The sequence below is a fragment of the Ptiloglossa arizonensis genome, chromosome 10, assembly GCF_051014685.1.
Source record: "Ptiloglossa arizonensis isolate GNS036 chromosome 10, iyPtiAriz1_principal, whole genome shotgun sequence".
NCBI lineage: Eukaryota > Metazoa > Arthropoda > Insecta > Hymenoptera > Colletidae > Ptiloglossa > Ptiloglossa arizonensis.
In genome coordinates, this window is record NC_135057.1 from 13,582,547 (window position 1) to 13,604,561 (window position 22,015).

At 45.4% G+C, this 22,015-nt stretch overlaps 1 protein-coding gene across 3 annotated transcripts in view; it reads right to left on the reverse strand.

The window, feature by feature from the left end:
* The window catches only part of Kair1d (Kainate-type ionotropic glutamate receptor subunit 1D), a 218,437-nt gene that overhangs the window by 54,364 nt on the left and 142,058 nt on the right, over positions 1–22,015 (reverse strand). For all 3 annotated transcript variants that reach the window (XM_076322320.1, XM_076322319.1, XM_076322317.1), the window contains exon 5: positions 4,117–4,258. In XM_076322320.1, coding sequence (XP_076178435.1) covers positions 4,117–4,258 — 142 coding nt within the window. The remainder of the gene's footprint in view (positions 1–4,116; positions 4,259–22,015) is intronic.

The window sequence follows — 22,015 nt, forward strand, 5'->3', positions numbered from 1 at the left end:
GGTAATATTCGCGATACGCTTGCGATTCCAGCGTTACAACGGGCGTGGAGGAAAGGGAGTGGAGGAAAGGGAGTGGAGATATCGATTGTATCCTTATGTTCGTAAAAGACCATGTTAGAACGCATTAATGACTTTGTTATCGTTCGTCCGTAACTCCCCGATCACATTTTTCGACGGTCTTGCGTATCCGTGCCGCTCGAGGAATCGTTTCGCCGGATCCGCGCTATAGATAATACGACGATAAACAGAGAGGACAGAGTAATTTAGTAAACGCGCGAATGTTGTCTTCTGTTATGGAGACCCAGATGACTGGGTAAGTGCGCGTCTGAACAATGTTGAATCTTTAAGGATCTTGAAACGTACGACACAGTCACTTATTCCGGCTAGAATGATATTACGTTAACAACCTCGAACTTGGAGCGGAGCCTTCAACTTGTTAAATTACTTACTCGGAACTCGCTGCAAATTGTTATTTCGAACCTTCCGTACCTCTTACATTATTGCACGAAATTACTACGTTACTCTGTTACTTAAAGACAAACATTTAGCCAAGAATCGGATAGCAATACCTTCGTAACTTTTCTACACTTTTAACAGTATCGATGCGTAGACATCGTTCACTCGAACGTTCGTTTACCAAACTTCTGTACAAATAATTAAAGACAGTTGAAAAAAGTGATAAAAAAAAATCACGTTTCACCTTTCACGAATCAACGATAACCCTCGTCGTTCAATCATTCCGTTGCGCAACGATACTTCGAATTAAAAAACGTACAACGTTGGTAGGCGAGAGATTGCGGTTAAAATTTCCCGTGGAAAGTTTCGAAATGGAAAAAATATCGAAAGTTTCGCCGTGAACAATTGGTTTCGTATATAGTTTCCCTGTCACGATGTACGCGCCGCGGCGACACGATATGTGCATTCGATGCATCCATCGTTCGAGAACTTTATTCCGGTGTCCCTGACACTCTTACGTGCCGCGAGGAGAAAAGTTGAAAAAGAGAGGATATCGAGAGACGATCGGCGATATTGCAACGATCGCGCCCCCCAGCCATTCTGGAACAACACGTACGACGATTTCACCGCGCGGCCCCCCTCCGACCCCGCGCTACGGAATTCGAATCACAGAAATCCGTGCAGACTGTTCGAACCTCGAGGTTATTCTCTTTGCGCGAACAACTACAAAGGAGACTGGTCCCTTACGTACATTAATGCAGGAACGTGATCGAGGAAATCGATGGAAGAACCGAGAACCCTCTTGCGAGTAAACACACACACACACTCATGCGCGCGAGCGCATACATCGGCCGCGGGATACCCTCTTGTTCCGAGTTACGAATTTGCATCATTGTAAAACCGACTCTAACGTTCCAGGAACACTTTTTGTCCCTTTTAATTGTACGGTCGGTTTGTCGCCGATACGATCGAAGCTTCGATTGTATTAGTTCTCGAACGAGTTACGTTCGAAAATTTAACATTGAATAATTCGCAATCTTGAGAAAGGTATTCAAAGAGTATTATAGCAATCGATGGACTAGCTTTGATTATTTTTAATATAACATTTAGTACATATTTAGTACTAGTTCTGATTATTTTTAATGTAATATTCAGTACAGTACGATGAATTTACGCTACTGTTGAACACGACGATGTTAAAATAATGGAATTCAATAGAGAAATATCACGAGAGTTAAATATAGAAATTATCTTTAACCGTAGTATATTCTATGGATTGTCGACGACTCCGTAGAAGCTATCGATTGCGTTACAGTTCTTGAGAAATATTTTCAAATATGGAAAATATAAATGCCTTCTAGTATTGTACGATTATACAGCGCAGTAGCTTTAGATAACTGTTAAACCCGATAAAATTCGATAAAAATATATTACAAGGAGTACAATAATTATTCTCAGAGGTGAAACATTAATACACACGTGGATAGAAAATTTATCGTAGACTTTTGAAATTGGAACTCCAGATACTATCTTGGAGATAGTTTAGGCAGAGCTCGCGCGAGGCGAGAACAGGTTAGTTATGAAATTAAAGGAGAACGAAGAAGATACAGGAGGAGGCGTTACTTCCGTGTACCATTTGCGATAAGAATTTTTTATCGATTTATTCAGTGACGCGAGATCGCCGGATATTTGGTAAACGGGAGCGTTTCTTTGAGTTTATTTCCACGGGCAACTAAAGCGAGGATAATACGAAGCCTCTGTACCGTTAAGTAGACACGATCACTCGGTGATTATTCTAATGGTTCGTGTGGCCACTCCCCGTTAAAATTGAGGCAGCGATTATTTTTCCCCTTTCTTTTCCTACCGAAGAATTAGTACCGCCGGGAAATGAGAAATCAACGATGGCAATCTTCCCGATAGGATCTGAAACGTCGAACTTAATTATACGGTCGTTAAAGTTTGTCCAATCTCGCCTCTGCGAAAAACGCGAGATACCCTAACTTAAAATATAAAGTGGATTATATTTAAACGTTATCCAATTAAATTTGCGCAATTTTTACGAAACCAGCTTGGCAGTCAACGAGTTAATCGCGTCCGAGGCAGGGTTTACCGAGTCAGCCTCGGGGGAATACTCCGCGAGTACACTTGGAACGAAACGCGCCAAGTTACGCTAGATTCTGACCACTCTACAAAATAAATTACAGGTAACGGCCACCTGTAGTCCATAAATAAAACAAATGGAAGCGATAGCCGCTGGACAGGTGCAAGAAAAAGAAAGAACGTTCCTTCCGATGTTTATTACGCGCTACGTGAAATCCGTATCGATGGAAATTGGTCGAAAAGAGGAATAAGTATCGCGACTTATTGAAAATTGTTGTTCAGGTCGTTTATCGAAAAAATACATCTGAACCTAAATCGTAGTCTCTCGGTGAGTAATAAATCTCTGAAGAGGTACGCGCGAGATCGAAACGTAAAAAGAAAGTCACACAAATGACAAACTTTCGGAGAGGCTCTACGCCCAAGATAGAGACGTAGAAAAAGTTACGTAAACCACAGAAAAAAATGAAGGGCTCAAATTTCCGTTCCCTCGTTTAAGTAAAAAAGAATATTAAAACGTAATGCGTAACGCCTTGCGCAATAATCCTCCGAAGATACTTGGCGCGCGCACACACGCGCGAGGTTCGAAAGATACCAGTTCCTTTCCCTTTCCACTTCTGCTACAGTTCCTTTCTCTCTCTGAAATTACTCTAGATTTCTCCAATTGCTTCTCCCCTCGGGCCGAGTCACGAAAAACTATTTGTATCGGTCGCGGGTATCGTTGGTCCGCGCAGCGTTTGAAACGGGACGGGAGTTTATCTTCCATTTCATTGTTCATTATTATTTCCTGCGGACGTCGGAGGATCATTTCTCAGCCACCGAGAAAACAATTTTACGGTGAACGTAGCCGAGAATGGAACGAACGAATGTTTTCCCTCGCCCCCTATCCCGTATTCTCCGCATTCGTGCAACCGTGGAACGAACAAGCCGCGTAATTCGAGTCTAATAAAACGCGGGCGCGTTCATCGCGTTACACGAGTGCCTCCCCGTCGACGTTGCCGAGGGACGCGGCAGCCATCGCGCTAGCTAAGAGTTCCATTAAAGTCGAGGCCAGACAACCGGGAGCCCCCACGTTCTTCCCGTTAACGTTGATTCGAGCGACGGAGCCCACGGACGAACGACAGCCGGGAGCCAATCTCGAGCCACTACGGGGCCCCGCGCGCGCGTTTATCGAATCCTTCTCGCGTTCTTATCGATAATTTACCCCGACTCGGGTGGAAACGCTCTCGTCGATTCCGATCACGGACACCGGCCCGGGTAGAGCCTCGATGGACGACGAGGGAAGATTAAAAATAAAAAAAAAAAATAAAATAAAATGAGAGAGAGAAAAAAAAAAAGAAAAAGCGCCTCGAACGAACGAACGTCGCGGAAAGATCGAGCAAACGAAGCGTACCGGTGAAAATTAGTTTATGCACGCGTCCCTCGCGCCGGACACGATGACACTAATTGCCAGGTGGCGCGAGAACCGGGAGACCCCGGTGAGTCTCCGGTGCCATCGAACAGAAGACGTTTTACGCGAGAAGTCGGCCGTTAATTGCGTTCCCATTTAATTAAAAGACTTACCAGAGAGGTGATGAGATAGCTGTGATAGTCGCTCATCATCCCTATTTGCTGCGCCTGCTTCAACACGTCGTAAATCCTCTCCGTGGAGCAATCCAGTACTATGTGAGACTCGGCCGAGTTCTTTATCTGCTTCAGCAGAGGCCTGAAACAGAGAGACGGGATTCGTGTATTCGTGTACGGTGGTACTTTTCTCCTCCCCCCCCCCCCGTCTCTTGGGGGTATTTCGCGAAACAGCCTCCCAGCGGGAGGTACAAGTTTCCGCGAGTTGTGTTTCCTACGCGTTAAGAGCACCGCGAGTTCTTAGAGAACATTCTCGCGCCGATGGTGTTCAGGAGACATTATTCTTACGGGCGTTATAACATTGACGATTTTTTTTTCCCTCGAGAAGAACTTCGACGAGAATTAACCCCGAAACGCGTCCACTATTTCTTGCATTTGGTGCAACGTTGAACCGTTCGGCCCGCCTGCCGGTGATAAACCGATCGAGGAAGCCGAATCATTCGACAGCCAGTGTTTCGATAATTTTCTACATTGTCCATATCCTCAACGGTAACATCGATCGGAGCCAGGCTCGTTGGAATTCACCGCTATCAAAATCCAATTACCAAGAACGCACCCGATGCACCGCAGAACGCGTAAACATCGAAACGTCAGGGAACTCACCGGCGAAACGTTTTCGAAACGATCGGTGTTCCTTCGATCGGTGGTCGAGAAGAGAGAAGAAAAAAAGCAAAAAAGAGGACAACGGCGTCCGTATCGGCGTGATTAGGTATCGACGATCGGATGAGCTGACCTCTTCGCACGCATTCTCGTTCACGGTTGTCCCCCGTGGGACGCGAAACTTCCGATTCCGGAAGTACCCCCATCGTCAGAGTGTACATCTCTGATCAAAATTTCATATCGCGAGCGGTAGCGGCGGTGGCCTCTATCCTCGCGCTGGCTTCCCTTCATCCAACATGCACGATAATGCGAATCTCCTTATGCGCCCTCTGGAAGTTGGACCGCCCGCTCATTGCGGGAATTTTTCATACCGCGTGCATAATTCACCGTGGAAACTCTCTTTTATGCGCGTCGTTCCGGCGTAGGGCTCCTTGGGCGGGCTGCGAGCCTACACGGTCCAACGTAGAACCGGAACGGAATTTCCGTTCGGCGTGCCTTTAGCGCCGTTCATCTGGAACTATTTTTCTCCAATGGTCCGTCGCGTCGACTCTTGAAATTTCAACGAAAACGGACCACCGGTTGCAAATTTATCGACATTTTAGGGGGAACTCCTATCGCGAGGTGGCAACCACCTTGTCGCGGAGACACGACGGAGCGAAGATCAAATATTAAATTCCGTTTCAACTCGGGGAAAACAACGAACGAAATCCTCGAGACATCGAGGGGTGTTTATGGCGACGATTCCCTGTCGCCGTGAACAAATATTTGAGAAGCGTGTACGCTACAAAGGCTAACGAGCGGATTCGAACGACGCACGGTCCTTCAAGGACTACGAACGATGACGAACTTCGGTGCCGCTCGGATTTACTATCAGCAATCGTCCCCACTACTGTTTGCATTTCTTCGAACCGAGCGACCGTCACTTCCAAGTATACCTACCTACGAAAACAAACCTCGACCGAGTCGAATTTAATCCCATTGAGTCGTGTTTATATCGTTCTCGTCGAGGGACTCGCTCGATGTTTACGTGAAAAAAAATTTTCTACCTGCGCTTCGCGTATCGGTAATGTTTTCGTTCCGAAGGAACTTTACGATTTGTTTAGGTTAGGACACACGATAAATTGCTTCGAGAGCGTTGCGTGTCTATATCGCGTAATTACGACGTATGTTATTACAGAAGAAGATCGTTTGGATGTTTCCTTCGCAGTCTCCTGGGTACATTCGCCGCGTACAGCTTCGCGGTTTTTCTAATCTTGTTCCGTGTCTGTCGGATAGACGTCCAATTTCTTCTGTTAAGAAGTTAATCCCAAGATCTATACGTATTTCATCGTTACGTGCTTACCATAGTACATTGATTACAGTTCCAAGTATGATGAATTGTAATGCTTTCAATTTAGTCGTACGGCTATATCGATAATTGGCGGTTCCGATTTTTAAACATCACGCAAGATAGTATCGTTATTACGTAACGTAAAAACCATTAAATTATCGTACGGTTGTACCAGTTTTGTTTAAAAACCCCCTCATCCGTCACAGGGTGAACGAACCGAGTCTCGTACTTCCAAGGACCTCAAATTTACGCATCAAACGTAACCATAATTTAACAATACTAATAAGTTTCACAACTTCGACTCATCGTCGAAATGGTCTAGCGAATCCTGCCTCACTCGCGAAGCTATTAATTTTTATATGTTATTACACAGAGCGAGTCATGAGAAACAGGACACCTGAACAACCCTGTTAGGATCGAGGACAGGAGAGAATGTCCAAAAAGGAAACTGTACCATTCAAGAGGACGAAAGTAGTGATACAGAAACGGATCTTTCTTCAAGATTGTTCGAAAGAATTACACAATGTACATTATTTCTGTCAATTGCCCAATGTATTTGTGGGAATGTATCGTCACTGCAAGCGACCCTTTTCTTTTTAAATAAACGCAGTAGTAACATTAAAAGAGTTTCTTTACTTTCCAAACCTCTAAATCATAGTCACGTGACATTTAACAAATACCAAATCCATCCCTACGTATCTCTATCGAAACGTATCCAGAGTATCGCGACTTTGGAATTTACGATGTCTCTCCGGACGTATTCCGTATTTTTGCAAGTTATTCTCAAGTACCGGAAGATTTTCACATTTATCGCGGGCTCGGACGCAACGTTCCCTCTCGAAATTACCAAGCGATCCTTCCCAAAGCTTTCGTCGAATCTCTCACGGAACAACGGAGGGTGTACGTGCGACTGCTAGAAACACCAGGAGTTACACGAAGGACCTGGACCGTGGTACGGTCGACGCGGCGCATATAAAACCGCCACTTCGGGGCTTTTATAGCGTGGAAAGTGTCCGTCGGAGAATTCTTCATGATTGGCCGGATTTATGGGGGCGTATCGCGCGCGCCCGCGAGCAGTAAGCAAGATTTATCGTCGCGGAATGTAGCTGCGTCGAGTTTTACGGACTGCGCGGGAGAGAGCCGCCCTTTTGTAGAATTCGAGAGCTATTAATACGGCCATTAAGAAGTTTGAATGGGGACGATAAATCAGCGCGTCCCTTTCTTCGAAGGTGCTCGGTTTAAGTAATTCGGTAATGGCTGAGTAATTGTGGCCTGTTCCTGATTTAAATATTGCCACGATTCACTTCATTGTCGCGGCAACGCGACCGTCGACCGATGCACTTGCACTTTTCAGGGGAGGGAGAGGACGCATCGAACGCAACCTTTGGGACCATCGACTCGGTGAAATCGAGGTCAAGGATTTTTACGACAAATCGTCCACGAGAGAACGTGTCTGGAGTAAACGGATGCTCTTGTTTTCACGTGTTTCGAAACTATTGCGTTTAGAGACCGAACAGACGATGCCATTTCTATATAAGAAGTAGAGTGACTCTTCTTTCTCTTAGATTCCGCGTCGAAGGATCGATAAAGTCCGAGGATACTTGAAGAAATATATTTGGGATCTTGGGGTGGTTAAAGAAGACACTCTCTGTTCGGAAGTATTGGACATTTTGGGTAGCGTTTCTGGATAATTCAGAGGGACGAAATAAATAAAAAGGATAGAAATATTTTCCTTTCGTTGGAGCAATATTTTACCCGTGTAACAAGTTGGAGCTTAGAGCTATTGAGTTAGTTCATCGAACCGTAAAATCGTTTGGTGTACACCGGGGACACAAATGGTGTTACGATATTCTTTTGGAAGGATTTGCGAGCAGAATTACATTTACAGAGGAATAATAACCTAATAAAATGTTATTTCAATCATCGTGCTTCACAGAGGAGTTCTTTTTCCAGTATCGTCCACCTTGTTAACCGTCGCGAGTCGTGTTTCTCCGTGAAAGAAATAACCGAGCAAATCGAGAAGTCGACTAGCGAATCGAAAATACAGCCACTATTTGCTCTCCTTCCAAAACGATAACAAACCGTTTCTGGTTCTTTTGTTTTTGATTTCGAGACGGAACAATCATTGCTGAAAGATCGTTCGGGATAACCGACGTGCTTCGAACACGAAACAGACAGTATTCGGAGGTTTTCTCGAATAGCAGCGGATTCCTAAAAATCCTTTTTTATAACGGGAACAATTCTTCTTCGACGAGAAACCCTGCGCAAAAATCATCGTTCCTTCGTTGCTCGAAACATTCGTTCGGATACCAATTTACGTCTTCCGTAATTCACCGGTTGAGAAACAATATTTGCGGATACGATTAGAACACTCTAGGATTCGTTTGACCGTTTGGTAAATCCGGTCGGTGCGCATAGGTAATATTACACCTAGCACGCGTAATTTGGTCCAGATCGTTGACACGAGCATGGTGAACGCGAAACGGAGTGCAAGGTACATCGTGTTCGAGTGCACAGGTACCGGGGGCGTGTACAGTTCCTCGGTCTTCGCGTTTCCTGGAGAACAACGAAACGTTCAGGAGTTACACGGCGTTGTCTGGAAACGATTCGACCGGTAATTACGAGGATTCCGTGGTTCGTGGCGCCGTTGGCATTGTCACCGGGGCCAGAGGGGAGGGTCACGAGTCTCTTATTTCGCGTGCTTCGCTTCCTGGGTCCGCAAGCCCTGAGGAATTCCCTTTGAGTTCTCCGCCGCGAACCAGCCGCTCGGTGGACGACGTTACGACGTAACTTTAAAAATGCACGTCCACTTTGTGACGCGGTCCCCGTTTAAGCGCACCGTGCACGTTGTGCACACGTCCAGCGACACGATTCATCCCTTCTTTCCTCGGAAGCGGTTCGAGCGACTTCCGGTACGCCGAGTAGACGATTCTTCCTGGAATTCTCGCGTACGAAACAATTTCGAGCCGTTTCGTATCAATCGGGGAAATTTCCTCGAAATTGAAGTATCGTGTCGATTGTGTAACATCGAAGGAAGTTTCTCTCACGATTTTCTCAATTTTGAACTCGTTTGAAAAGTATAGTCGTCAAACGTGGAGCGTAAAAATTCGCGAATTCTTATGCTTGGAACGATATCGGGGATACTTCGTTGAAATTGGAACACGAGGTAGTTTGTGTAAAATTGGAAGGGGTTTCAGTCATCATTTTTTTATTAAAAATCTCTCTTTTGTGTCTCTATGGAGAAGATTAGATATTACGGAATTTTCCTTTGCACGAAAAAGTCGTGTCCGTGAAAGAATGGGTCGTAGTCACCGTAGTCACCGTAGTCACCGAATTGTCTTCTACTCCCCAAAAAATCATTTTTTCAACAAAAAAAAAATATAAACCCGTTATATTCTTCAGCTATCTCTCGATCGGTATTAGCTATCAACCCGAATCCTCTGTCCCTGGCCAAGGGTCAACGGGCGCCAAGTTGGCGCGCTAAGGTGCCATCGACGTTTAAACGCAGTTCTTCTCTTTTTTTTTACGGTCAGTTCGGATGATCCTATGGAGTTACCGAACAGACTAAACAATGTACAACGGATCGTTTCGCTTTACGATCACTCGTAAACCGACGGTACTTCCGAGAGCACCGCGCGAATCGGTTCCAAGGGAACCGAGAAAGGTCGGTGGTAGGATTTCTCTCTGACGGTCGGTGGAACTTTTACGGAGTCTGGAGCCAGCAGGTTGCAGAAGGTAAAAGGTGGGGCGGTAGGGTCGGTGATCGAACGTCGCAGGGGCTGACAGGCGAGCTTATTTCGCGCGATACTCCGGGAACAAGGGGTATAAAGTTTGCATTGAGAATGATAAGGAATCGATACGGACTTTACGGGAGAACGAACCAGTTCTATGGTGCCCGTTTCTCTCCGGTACTCTTTGCCTTTCTTCTTACCACTGGAGTTGCCCCTCCATCCCTCCCGGTCCCGTCTCGTCTCCTCTCGCTTCCCCTTAACTTAATGCCATCATCGAAGCCCCGTTCTGAAAAGGCTCGGAACGGTCCGGCGTAAGCCGTTGCAACGTCTCTTATTTCTTCTTCGTTCGTCGAGGGTTTCTCCCTCTCGCGGCGCCGTGCCACTTTACTCGACTCGTCACCGTTCCTGGATAGCTTTCGAGATACGATCCGAGATCATCGTCCTCCTCCTCTTCCTCCTCCCGTGAGGATAGGCCGCTCCGACCGAAAGATACTGTCGCGGAATCGTCGCCGGTTACGAGTCTCGCGGAATTTTTTTCCATCCTGTTGAACGAGCCAGGCGTGCGTACCAACCGACGACCAGGATCGAAGAGTCTCGCCCGATGAACCCGCTGCGCGTTGCGCTGCTCGCGGAACGAACGAGACAAAAGATGGATGGAGCCCGGAGCAATGGTTACGCCGGTAATCAACGCGTCCGTTACAATGTGACTAATGAGATACCCGGTTATGTATTGAGATTGATGACCGTCCGTGGGAAAATAATATCGTTTCGAGCGAAGCTGGGATTTATTAACGCGTCTCGATACGTTGACCGAGCTCTCGCGTGTCGCGAGATCCGTGGCGCGGGGGATACGATCGAATTCGACGGTTAATTCGATCCTCGAGATTTACGACCTTACCGGGGAACTTACGCTCGACGAAATTAAAGCACGCGCGGGTAATGGATAATTCACCGAAAGTAATAGACCAAGTGGATCGTTGAACCACCGACCAGATGGATAAACGAGTCGGTTAATTATTATTTTACGCGCGATACGTTTTATCGCGATTGAACCGTTCTTTTTTCAGGGCTCTTTTATAAAGTGGAAATAGTACGGTGGTGAATGTAGATGATTTTGCGCGTACGTAGTAATGGTACTCGCGGAAGAATGAATGGGAGAAACAAAAGCGCCGTTTGCGAAAACATAAACGTCTCTTTGAGCAGAGACGGTGATACCGGTAAGAATTATCGAGTAGAAACATTAACGTCGGTACGTAAAGATTGTAAACTCGGGATTATCGGAGTTACGACGACAGCCGGAAAGGAAGGACCACTTGAATCGATATCAAAGGCGTTCGGTCCAAGGGGCCAAGTATTAACGGCCCTGGTCTAGCGCGAATCGATACCGCGCGAGTTTATGGTCGTGGGACACGATCGACAAAGTTCTACGACCATACCGTGGGGCATCGTGTTGGAATCTTTGGACACGAGTCTAACGTCACTCGGTAAGTTCGTATACCTGGTTGACGTATAATTGGAACCCAGAAGATGGTTACAGTTTGCTACAGATGGTGACATTGACTCTCGTGGTGCAGGGCCCGGTAATCGGGGAGCGAAAATCAACGAACTTCCGATCGGAGGATCCAACATTGATTACTCCGAGTATTGGAACTTGACGTTGATTAATTCTGAATCTTGAGACTTTGATATCGAAGACTCTTGAATCTTGAGATTCGACACTGGAGACTCTTGATTCTCGAGACTCGACACCGAAGACTCTTGAATCTCGAGAATCCGCGCTAATAACTCTTGTATCTTGGGAGTCAACACCGAGGACGTTTTGCGTTCCGGTAGTCGACGTTTATTTCCAAATCTTAGGATTCGTGCTGTCGACGTCCAAATCTTGGGGACCATCATCGATGACCTTTCGAATTATAGGAGCTAACGCTAACGATCTTTCGTAGAATGGCAACCGACATTGATGACTTTTGAACTTTAGGAGTCGACGCTAGTTACACCTAAACCATGGGAACCATGACTGATGATCTTTTGAATTATAGGAGCCAACCGCTAACGATCTTTTACACAGGGAGAACCGACATTGATGACTCAGGAACTTCAGAACTCGATGTTAAAGACTACAGGAGCCATCGATCTTTTACGTAACGCAAACCAACTGATGTTTAAATTGTTAAAGTCCACCCGAACGATCTTTCGCGCAATAGTGATCGTCAACGATGTCCCGTGAACATTAAGATTCAACGGTGATCAATATCTAAATCTCGGGAATCGACACCGATGATCTTTCGAATCGGAGCACCGACACCGAACCTCCTTTCATGCCACGGGATCCAATATTCGTGACTCGGGACTTTTAGAACTCAATACCGATGGACATTCGAATCTCGGTCACCATCACCGACGACCCTTCGAATCTTCGGTCACGACACCAACGATTCTCCGGCCGGTGAAACCTGATATCAACGATTCTCGAGCAGTGAAATCCGATCTCGATGGTCCCTGAGTCGTGAAACTCGATATCGTCGATTTCAGAGCCGAGAAACCCGACACCGATGATTCAAAGATCTTACAATTCAACAACGTCGAACTGTGGTCATCGTTGTCGGAGAACACTCGATTCGCGAACTGTACGGAGATTGCTCCACCGTGCTTCACCAGCTTGCATTATTCACACATTACGAATCATACGCGCTCTAACAGCCTTTCAACGTACGAAACGAAGAGGTTTAACGCGGTCAGCTCTGCTAGGACAACGCTCGTTTTATATATATATATATATATATATATATATATATATATATGTGTGTGTGTGTGTGTGTGTGTGTGTGTGTGTGTGTGTGTGTGTGTGTGTGTGTGTGTGTGTGTGTGTGTGTGTGTGTGTGTGTGTGTGTGTGTGTGTGTGTGTGTGTGTGTGTGTGTGTGTGTGTGTGTGTGTGTGTGTGTGTGTGTATGTATATTCTAACCGTGGAAACTCGGCCGGACAACTCGTCCGGCAATTTGAAATTCATTTCGTTCCGGCAGTAAACTTCCGTCGTTACGTTGGAAAGTTACATTCGTGGGCGAAAGCGTGCCAGAAATTTCCCTCGCTTAAAAACAATCGTTCGTTGGAACGCACGAATTTTCCATTTCCTTCGTGTCTCCGTAGACGAGAACGCATTCTTATCCCGGAAGAATGCCGTAATCGATTCTACTCGCCCCGTGGCGTCAGAATGCGAGCCGATATTCATTAATATAATGCAAAATTCTGCTAAACATCCCTCCCTCCTCGTGAAATGGATATTGCAATTTTACGTAATGGAGAACGCCGGAGCTCGAGCAACATTTAATCGCTTTCGACCGCCGACTATCCCATGACGCACGGTCGTTGCGGTGATATTTAAGGATTTACTTCTTTTTTTACCGCTCTCGACCATGCTGGAGCTCAGCCATAAGTATCTGCCGCGAGTACCGAAGTAAATGTCTAATTTTTGCCAACCGTGGAAGAAAAGTGTTGGACAACGTGCGTGTAATATTCGTTGAAAGGAGAACAGAGTGTTTCGTACACGTTGTTGGGGAAAAAAAGAGTTGAGGATTTTCAGGGCAGACAGTACTCGCCAAATGGAGAAAAAAATGTTCTAATATGCGTTGGTTGGAAAATTAATACTCTTGGAATTGTAAATAATATTCTGTTTCGGTTGCAGCGCGTGAATCGCACGCTTGTTAGAACGGTTTTTTTTTTTTTTTTAATTCGACGAGTATCTCTAACCTAAAAATTCCTGAATTATTTTCGCGTTAACAATCTGTGGGCAAAAATCTGAAGATCGATTCGTAACGTTTAATTCCGATTTAAATATTACAGACGGTAAAGAATCTATGGTACACGGTTTCGGTAGACGTAAAAGCTTTTGATATGATATTCAATCGAAAAGACAATACCTGCATAGCTTCCATTTAAATAGAGACAAAGAACTAGCAAAATCGATTTCGCGTACTGAATCATGGTCGTTCGTCTTTTCACGCGCGGATGATTACATTGTGTGTACCAATATTTGGGACAAACATCAATAAATGTCACAGGGTTTGATATACGTTCGTAGAAACTTTTTTCCAATACGAGTAAAACGATTACTACCGCAATCGAACAATCGAACTTCCTTCTCGTGAAATATTTCGTCATGAAAATTGCACGTAATTTCTTTTTCGAAACGACGAAATAAAATCTCTCCAACGGAGGGATTAAGTTCTGGGCTCGTGTACTGCGACGAAACCATCTGTATTGTCGTTCGTACAATGGGAACCAACATTTTGACTCCATAAAATTTAGAATTCAATACTAACGATATCTAAATCTTGGTAAATGGACATTGGATCTTTGGAGCTAACACCGACGATGATTTACGTAATGGAATCCGATATCAACGTCTGATAAACTACAGGTTTCAGTGATGATGATATTCGAATCTGAATTTTCCTTTTAAATCTTAGGAATCGGTACCCAACGTTTCGAATTGCAAGAATCAAGATCCACGAATTTTACCACTCTTGTGGAGAACGATTTCTTTGATAACGACCATGGAACGAATAAAACGCAACGCTGGTAATAGAGCAACACGGAGAGACAGTCTCCACTCGGAAGCATTTAATTCCAACCGATCGGACGACCAACAGTTTCGCGATGTCCTCTCGAGATGAGCGGAGATCGATCGCGACGAGAAAATGATCTCTTAAAATAAGCAAGTTTAATTACCGAAGATGGAACAACTGTCCACGGTCCATCGTGAACGGACCACTTTTATATTCAATGGATTTCGCTCGGGTCTTCTAGCAAAAGCGGAGAACTTCGAAACGAGATGAAACACCGGTCAAATGTTGCCGAACACGCTTTGAAAATCAATTCGTCGACTTCCCTTGGCAAACAGGACGGAGTTGTTTTAAACAACTTTGTTTCCAATTTGAAACGACTATACGGATAGCAATACCATCGACTTTGTTAACTCGATTGCACTTACGTCGGATCGGTGTTGGATCGAGGTGATGGAAAAATTCGAGTTTCGATTAAGTTTCGATGTGTAAATAATTGACGACCTCTGTAATTTCGTTCGTTATTTTCTCTGTACTCTCGAAAGGAAATTGTATTTATAAACTCGCGCTTGCTACGTTCGAAGATCTCTCGAGCGCGTACACACCCACGCATACCGTGAACGTTAACTGGTAACGTGAGAGGAAGTTTGTTTATCATTAAAAATGTACACGGGTTATCCGTTTCTGTTCAATTAACTTGTTTACCCAGAGTCAACGGCACGTACCATTAACGATACACAACTTTCCCGCCGTTATTCGTTCCCAACCCCCTCTTCGTCCAATATCACTATCTTTCAGGTAAATTTATGCAGAACTCGGCACTCGCTAAATGAGTCGCGCGATATGTATAAGATTATCGGCTACCGTGAAACGCTGACCAAAGGAGAGTGTCTCTAATATCGACCCTCGTCTTGCAGGCATGTCGGTGGAAACTTAATTTCCGGTCTCAGACATCTGCTAAATATGACCATCGTGCTTGTAAGCGTTTATCTGTGTGTGTACGTGTCCACCGATTTATACAGGACTATCTGGCGCCTAACGCAACATTGACTGACGCTGGCGTTTGATATCGAGACTATCAAGTAGCTCACGAGCAAGGGTTGGCAACCTTTCGGTCGAGAAGAGCCAAAATTTCTCGATTAAAAAGAAAATTAACGGACACGATTACTGTGCGATACTTTCCAACGAAGAGAATGCAATTTAAACGCGCCAGGAAGAGGATTCATAATATTTTTTTATTAGAGAAGACGGAACAAATACATATATATGCGTACACGAGTACTGGATATTATACGCAATTTGTGCTCAATATTTTGTACGTGTCCAAGATTAGAAACACCGTTACAATCTTCTACAATAGTCACGTTTGGTAAAACGAAGTATTTCCCAAATAAAAAAAATATGCATTTATTCAAAACGCGGGCGATTCAACGCGATTTAATTAATTCGATCGAGAGTCGCAGGATTCCCGTTCATTGCTCCGTAGTCCACAGTGTAAGCGTCGCGATCTTCGCGAAACGATTGGATATTGATCCGCGTTGATCGAAAGCAACGAAGCGTGAAAACTATCATGGTGAATTAATCAGACGGAAGAAGGACGCCTCGATCTCGTAGCCCGTTAAATTGCTTCCGAGGCTTCGAATTTGCCTTCTAATTAATTATTCCAGCCCAGTCGGGACTCATATTTCCACAACTGCGACACTTAAACGATTTCGTTCCGCTCGGGGTAGATCGATCCCGTAGGAAAATTGTCGCGAACGAGTCGAGAAACTACCACCTCCCGAAATGCACAATGGGACGCGAATATTGAAAGCTGGGAAATTTTCCGCGAAATCGGGCCGGGAAATTCCGCTCGCGTTGCGCCGTGACCGAAATCGGCATTTAAAGAAAAAAAAATAAACCTAGTAATTGTATCGCGCAATGCGATACGACCGGTGGGGGTTGCATGTATTTTACACTAAAAAATACATCGAAAATGTACTATGAAATTTTTCCATACGAGGTCCCGGTTTCGGGATAATTGATTTTAAAAATTCACGGGGCGCGGGCACCGTCCAACTGGATACTTGGGTAACGCGTCTGGTCATTGCTCGTTACTTCTACTTCCGTATCGCACCTCTTTCAACCGGTTCGAACGAGGGGGGAGGGGAGACAGCGATCAGGAACACCGGCGCGAGTAGAATCAACGCGCAACGAACGGACACGCCCCGAGTTCGCGCGTGCCCCGCGCATTTTTAAAGTCGATTTTCTCGAAAACGGTCCCATCTGGGGAAAAAATCTCCTCTACGTTTTCGATTCATTTTTACGCGAAGGAACCCGTCCGGGTAGTAACGGGAGATTTTATCGGCCCGTGTAACGAACGTTCGAGTATATTTACAGCGATGCTCATTCTGGACGTGTAAATGCAAATGAAATTGAAGCCGCGCGCGCAGGTCGATAAGGCGGAACGTAATGGCTTGTGTTCGTCTGGTTACACGTTCCCCCAAATACCAACAAACATCGTTGTTTTGACGGTGCGTCCGTACACGTTCGCGGACCGGCATTAATTGTCTCCGTTACGCTGGTTTCGGCCTGTCTCACCTTTCGTCGTTATGTACGTTCGCTAGAACGGCCACGAATACCGATGCCAACTCGAAAAAGGGAAACCATGGAAACTGGAAACGAGAGGGTTACGGAGAGACAGTAACCGAGACTTCGTTCTCGCGTTAGTCACCCCTAGCTCGCCTCGGGGGAGAATCACCGCGTCGGTTACAGTAAAGTCGCGCACACTGTGCCTTTCTTTCCACAAATCCCCCGGGAGCACTGTGACGGTAAATCGGTGGAATTTTTCTAAGCCCGCTCCCGAAAGGACTGTATACCCTGCTGTAGGTGTTTCGCGAAAAGAAGACACGCGAACCGTCGACGATATTTTTCGGTATTACGAACGACGAGCGTCGAGTTCAGAATTAACCGAGGACAGACTTTTCGCTAACGAAACGTACATTTTTGAATTAGGTGAAATTCCAATTCTATATTTACACGAGTTCGAAATCTTCGCAGAAATTTCGCGCCAAAGGTTTAAAGCATCGATCCCGGGCACCAAATCCCGAAGCGCTTTATCTACCAGCCAGCGATCGGAATTAGCTTCGAACCGAATTGAGTTCAAGCACGAAGAGGATGCTGCCAATATTCGGGATATCTGAAACGTAATAGCGGTAATCTGAGCATTTCTACAATTAAAGCAGGGACATTCCCTGAAACCGTCTACGAAGATTAATTCTTGGAATTGCTTGGGTATCCTCTCTGCAGAGTACTCTGTGCATCGTGGAACCTGGTCCGCGTTCCTGGAGCCGAGCGTTACTCGTTCAAAAATTGATGCACGTAAATGCCGCCCTGATTTTCGGACAACGTGTAACTGAAACTTGTCGTTGATCTTTTAATTTGTAATTTTTCTTTTTCAGTAAAATATTTGAGAAATATTCCAATGAAATTGGATCAATTTCCTTTTAAACACTTCCTGAGAAAATTTCTCCTTTTTCGTCGAAAGTATATCATTCCTGTATAAATCAAATTCGTCTACTTTCTAAAAATTCTAATTTCATTTAATTCTAACCGCGGAGACCGGAGAAATCCACTTCACCTTGCAACCAGAAAATTCATGTAACACGATACAAAGGACCTTTATATTTTTTACACAAGTTACCACTATTTTATAAAAATTGGCAGAAATATACTTCAAAGTGTGTTCTTTGAATACCTCTACGAAACATTTATACCAGAGAAAAATCTCAAACATCCCGATTTTATTCAGTCCGAAGAGTGGTGGTTCTTTATACAAGCAACTATTGCCGCTATTTGTCGTCGCTCGTTTGCTCCAGCGAGTTGAATTCAGAGCGGGAAAAAAAATTATACTTCTTGATCAAAGAAACCGTACTCCACACTTCTCGAAGTTTCATCGCGGGAATACGCGTAGAATGTTCTCGCGTCCGCTATAATTTTAAGGGGAACAGGAAGGGGTCTGCTCGCAACCGCGATAAATATCCCTTTTCCGGAGCGAGTAACGCCCGTTGGGGAATTTTACTCGCTCAAATCGTAGAGTTTTATTCGCGGCAGGAACTTCAAGTTGTCCGGAAAAGCACGGAACGTCGAGTATTAAGCGAAAGCAAGACAAGTGCTTGTCCGCTTGATCACTGCCTACGTGAAACTTGCGGTTTCTCGAATGTTTCGTCGGAGACCGAGAAAGCGAGCTCCTCTCCCCGGAGAAAAACGTATCACGTTTGCTTGATAACCGACAACTCCCTTTTTTCTTCTTCGTTGCGGAATAAAACACGGGGAATAATCCTGGCGCCTCGCGAAAAATTGATCGTCGATAACGAATAAACAGCGACCGGATTTATGGAGAACGAGCGTTCAAATTGAGATATCGGGGAAATATATTTATCGGGAGGGTTTCCTGCGAAGCGATATCGAATTACTTTTAACATTCGAATTAAGTAAATCGGGCGCAGTTTGACGGAGGGTCGATTTATTAACGAGATTCAATTTATATTACCATTGTGAAAAATATAATAGATCATCGGTACGAAAAGCGAGACGATCGCGATTTACGTAACACAATTTACACAACAATTTTCCTCTTGTCACCGAAAATCTCACAATTACATTTATCACTGCAACACTGTCCACGATTCATCGACAATATCCAGACTCTATATTCCGTAGCTCTTCTTCAACCGTATCTGTTCGAATCCGAGCAATCTTGAAAATTGTGCAGATACTCTTACGTTACAATACACGGAATAAATAATCCAAATACTCTACATGAGTTATCGATAATATTCAATCCCTGAAATAATCGAATCTCCGTACATTTACCTCAGAACACCCTCAAGATTTACCAAAAACTACGATATCGATCACCAAATACAATACCTATCGCTAACCGGTCACTGATCCATTGAACACTAGCGTTCTTGCCAGAAGCTAATATCATCGAATCGATCTCTCGGCAAGCTCCGAGCAAACACGTCCATCGGAAACGGTGGCGCGCGTTAAATTGTTCGACAAGAAAGAAAACCAGCGCGACGTTCCCTCGACAGCCACGGCCCCCCTTTTGCTTGGTATCGAAAAATGTCGACGGTGGGGAGCGGATTTGAAAGTTAAATCCGCGTAATGGTATTCGAAGGGCATCGTGCGAATTAAAGCCACCCGGGCTGGCTACGAACGCGAGGAAGCTGTTTTCCTAAGACTCGCTAGGAGTCGGGTTTGAAATTACAATACCTCGTGGTGCGAGCGGTCCCGAGCGCCTCCGCGAAAGCGGATTACCATTCGTAATCGCGCAAGAAAAATATGAACCGCTCGGGGGGTTGCCGGCCGGCAACCGAGACACGAGTAATTTGCACGCGAGTAACGTTATTATTCGGCACTCGTTATCTCGGCATTCCTGGCACGGACTCGAGAAAGGGACACGCGATAATTCCACGAACCGTGGGGGAGAAAGGGGAGGAGCGAAGCCCTCGGTGGGGGCAAACGACGAAGCGTAATTCTTACCGGTAGTCCCGGGTCCTGCGGCCAGGACACACGGTTACGGCCCCGTTAACCGGATTCTTCGTCTTCATCGTGTCCGTCGTCGACACTGGAACAAAGTTGCGGAGCAACCGTTGCCGTGTCGCTTGAAACAGGACGAATAATTCCGTCCGGCTCCACCGCGGACCGTTTTAACCTAATCCGGAGCACCGAGAAAGAAGATCTCGCGCGTCGGGAAACCTTTCGACCGAAAGGTTACTTTTTATCTCGACCGTGACGTTAACGAAATTATCAACCTCTTCGAGAAGTACCGGCACGTACCGGTACTCGGTTAGTTGTAAGTCGAGTTATCGTGGCGCAGAAGTGGCCGGATCAATTGTCGGGCTAATTGCATTTAAATTTGAACGGCGATACAGGGCGAAGATTGATAGAGATTCTTCGGAGCGGGTCGGGAAGCTCAAACGCGAGAACTTTGGAGCGGGATTTAAGAGCGATTAGTCGGAGTATCGGAGATCTACGTTGATGAGTTCTGGAGTTCGAGAGTCTGCGTGGAAGTCGACGAGACGATTCTCGAGCCTTGGGAATCGATACCAGGAAGATTTTGTTCCCTGCGATTCGATATCGATGATACGGGAATTTTAGAACTCGGTGCTAGCGCCTTCTAAGTGGTACCATCGCTAATTATTGTTCGAAACTTGAGAGCTGAAGCGAACGATTCTTTATGTCGAGGAATTCAACATTGAAGACATAAATTTCAGATCTCGATGCCGACCGTATTCAAATTTGGGGAGTTAACTTTCGAATCTTCGAAATCAAGATCAAAGATCTTTCGTGTCGAGGAATTTACAGCGAACCTGTTAATATTCCATCCAATCTGATCGAATAAAGTTAACATTCTTCACCGAAAAACGGAACACCCTTCGAACTTTCCGGGCGCCTTCGTCGTCCAGCATTCCTAGCTCGCGCTTCTAGAAGTTCCAAGTGGCTCGAAACCGTGTGCAACGGGGGTCTGTAAATTATCACGAAGTTTGACTCGCGGTCGTTGGTCGCAATAACTTCCTTACAATTGATTCCAGCGGCGTTAGTGTTCCACGGTAATGCAGCATTTGATATTTGTCAGGGCTCCTCTGTCCCTCGCGTCGCGTGATAAACGATAGAGCCCACAGTCCCCGCGTCGTCTTTATGCGCGTGCACGTGCCCCCGCTTAACTATGGCATAACTACTGGGTCGCCGAGCCGGTGACAAAGTGCATCGTATAAATACACGGTGTGAATGCGTGCGGTTATTTTTTACCGGATAAGGCCTCTGAATACGGAATCCGCGTTGCTGGCGAAATGTATGCACACCGCTCGACCGTGCGGGACGTTTTATTACAGAGAAATTGTTTCCAAGTTCTCCACTCGCGGGAGATCCGGTCCGTTCCATCGATGACAATTTCCTTCGCGTTTTCCCCCGATTTGGAAACTCCGCGAAACGTGCGAAACAATCGCAACGAACACACCTACGCCGGAAGTAGATATTTCTTTTCGCGTTCGTCGAAATAAAAATAATAAGAACGAAACTGTCACCTCTGAAACGGTAAACAATATCGACTACCTCGTCCGCGAAGACTCTCTGTGCGTTTATAAACGCAGAAAATCGTTCAGAGATGCATATTACGCGCAGAAGATTATTCTCTGTAATCGATTTTCCTTTACTCCAGATCCTACCGATATTAATATCGATAATATCGGGTCGTTAACTTTAATTTTGTTTTCTCGTCGAATTAAATACAACGTCGCTCGACGGAGTCCAATATAGATTATGATTATAGATTCCTCGGATCTATTGTTCGTTTCATAGGACGATAGATAGCATCTTGTGGAATGAAACGGATAGATTCAATCGCGATAACCAGTCGCGTATTACGCTCTATAAACACATTTCGAGATGGTAGATATCCCTCTTTTCTATTTAAAATTTCGAGTAATCGAATCGTCGGATTAGACGAGTTCAAAAATAGTTTCGAATCGAACGCCTCCGAATCGATCTCTGTCCACGATCGCTCTACGATCGTTCTTCAGGCTTGATTTTCAGGCTTGTAATATCAGCGAAGAGTCGAGTAACGCGAGCA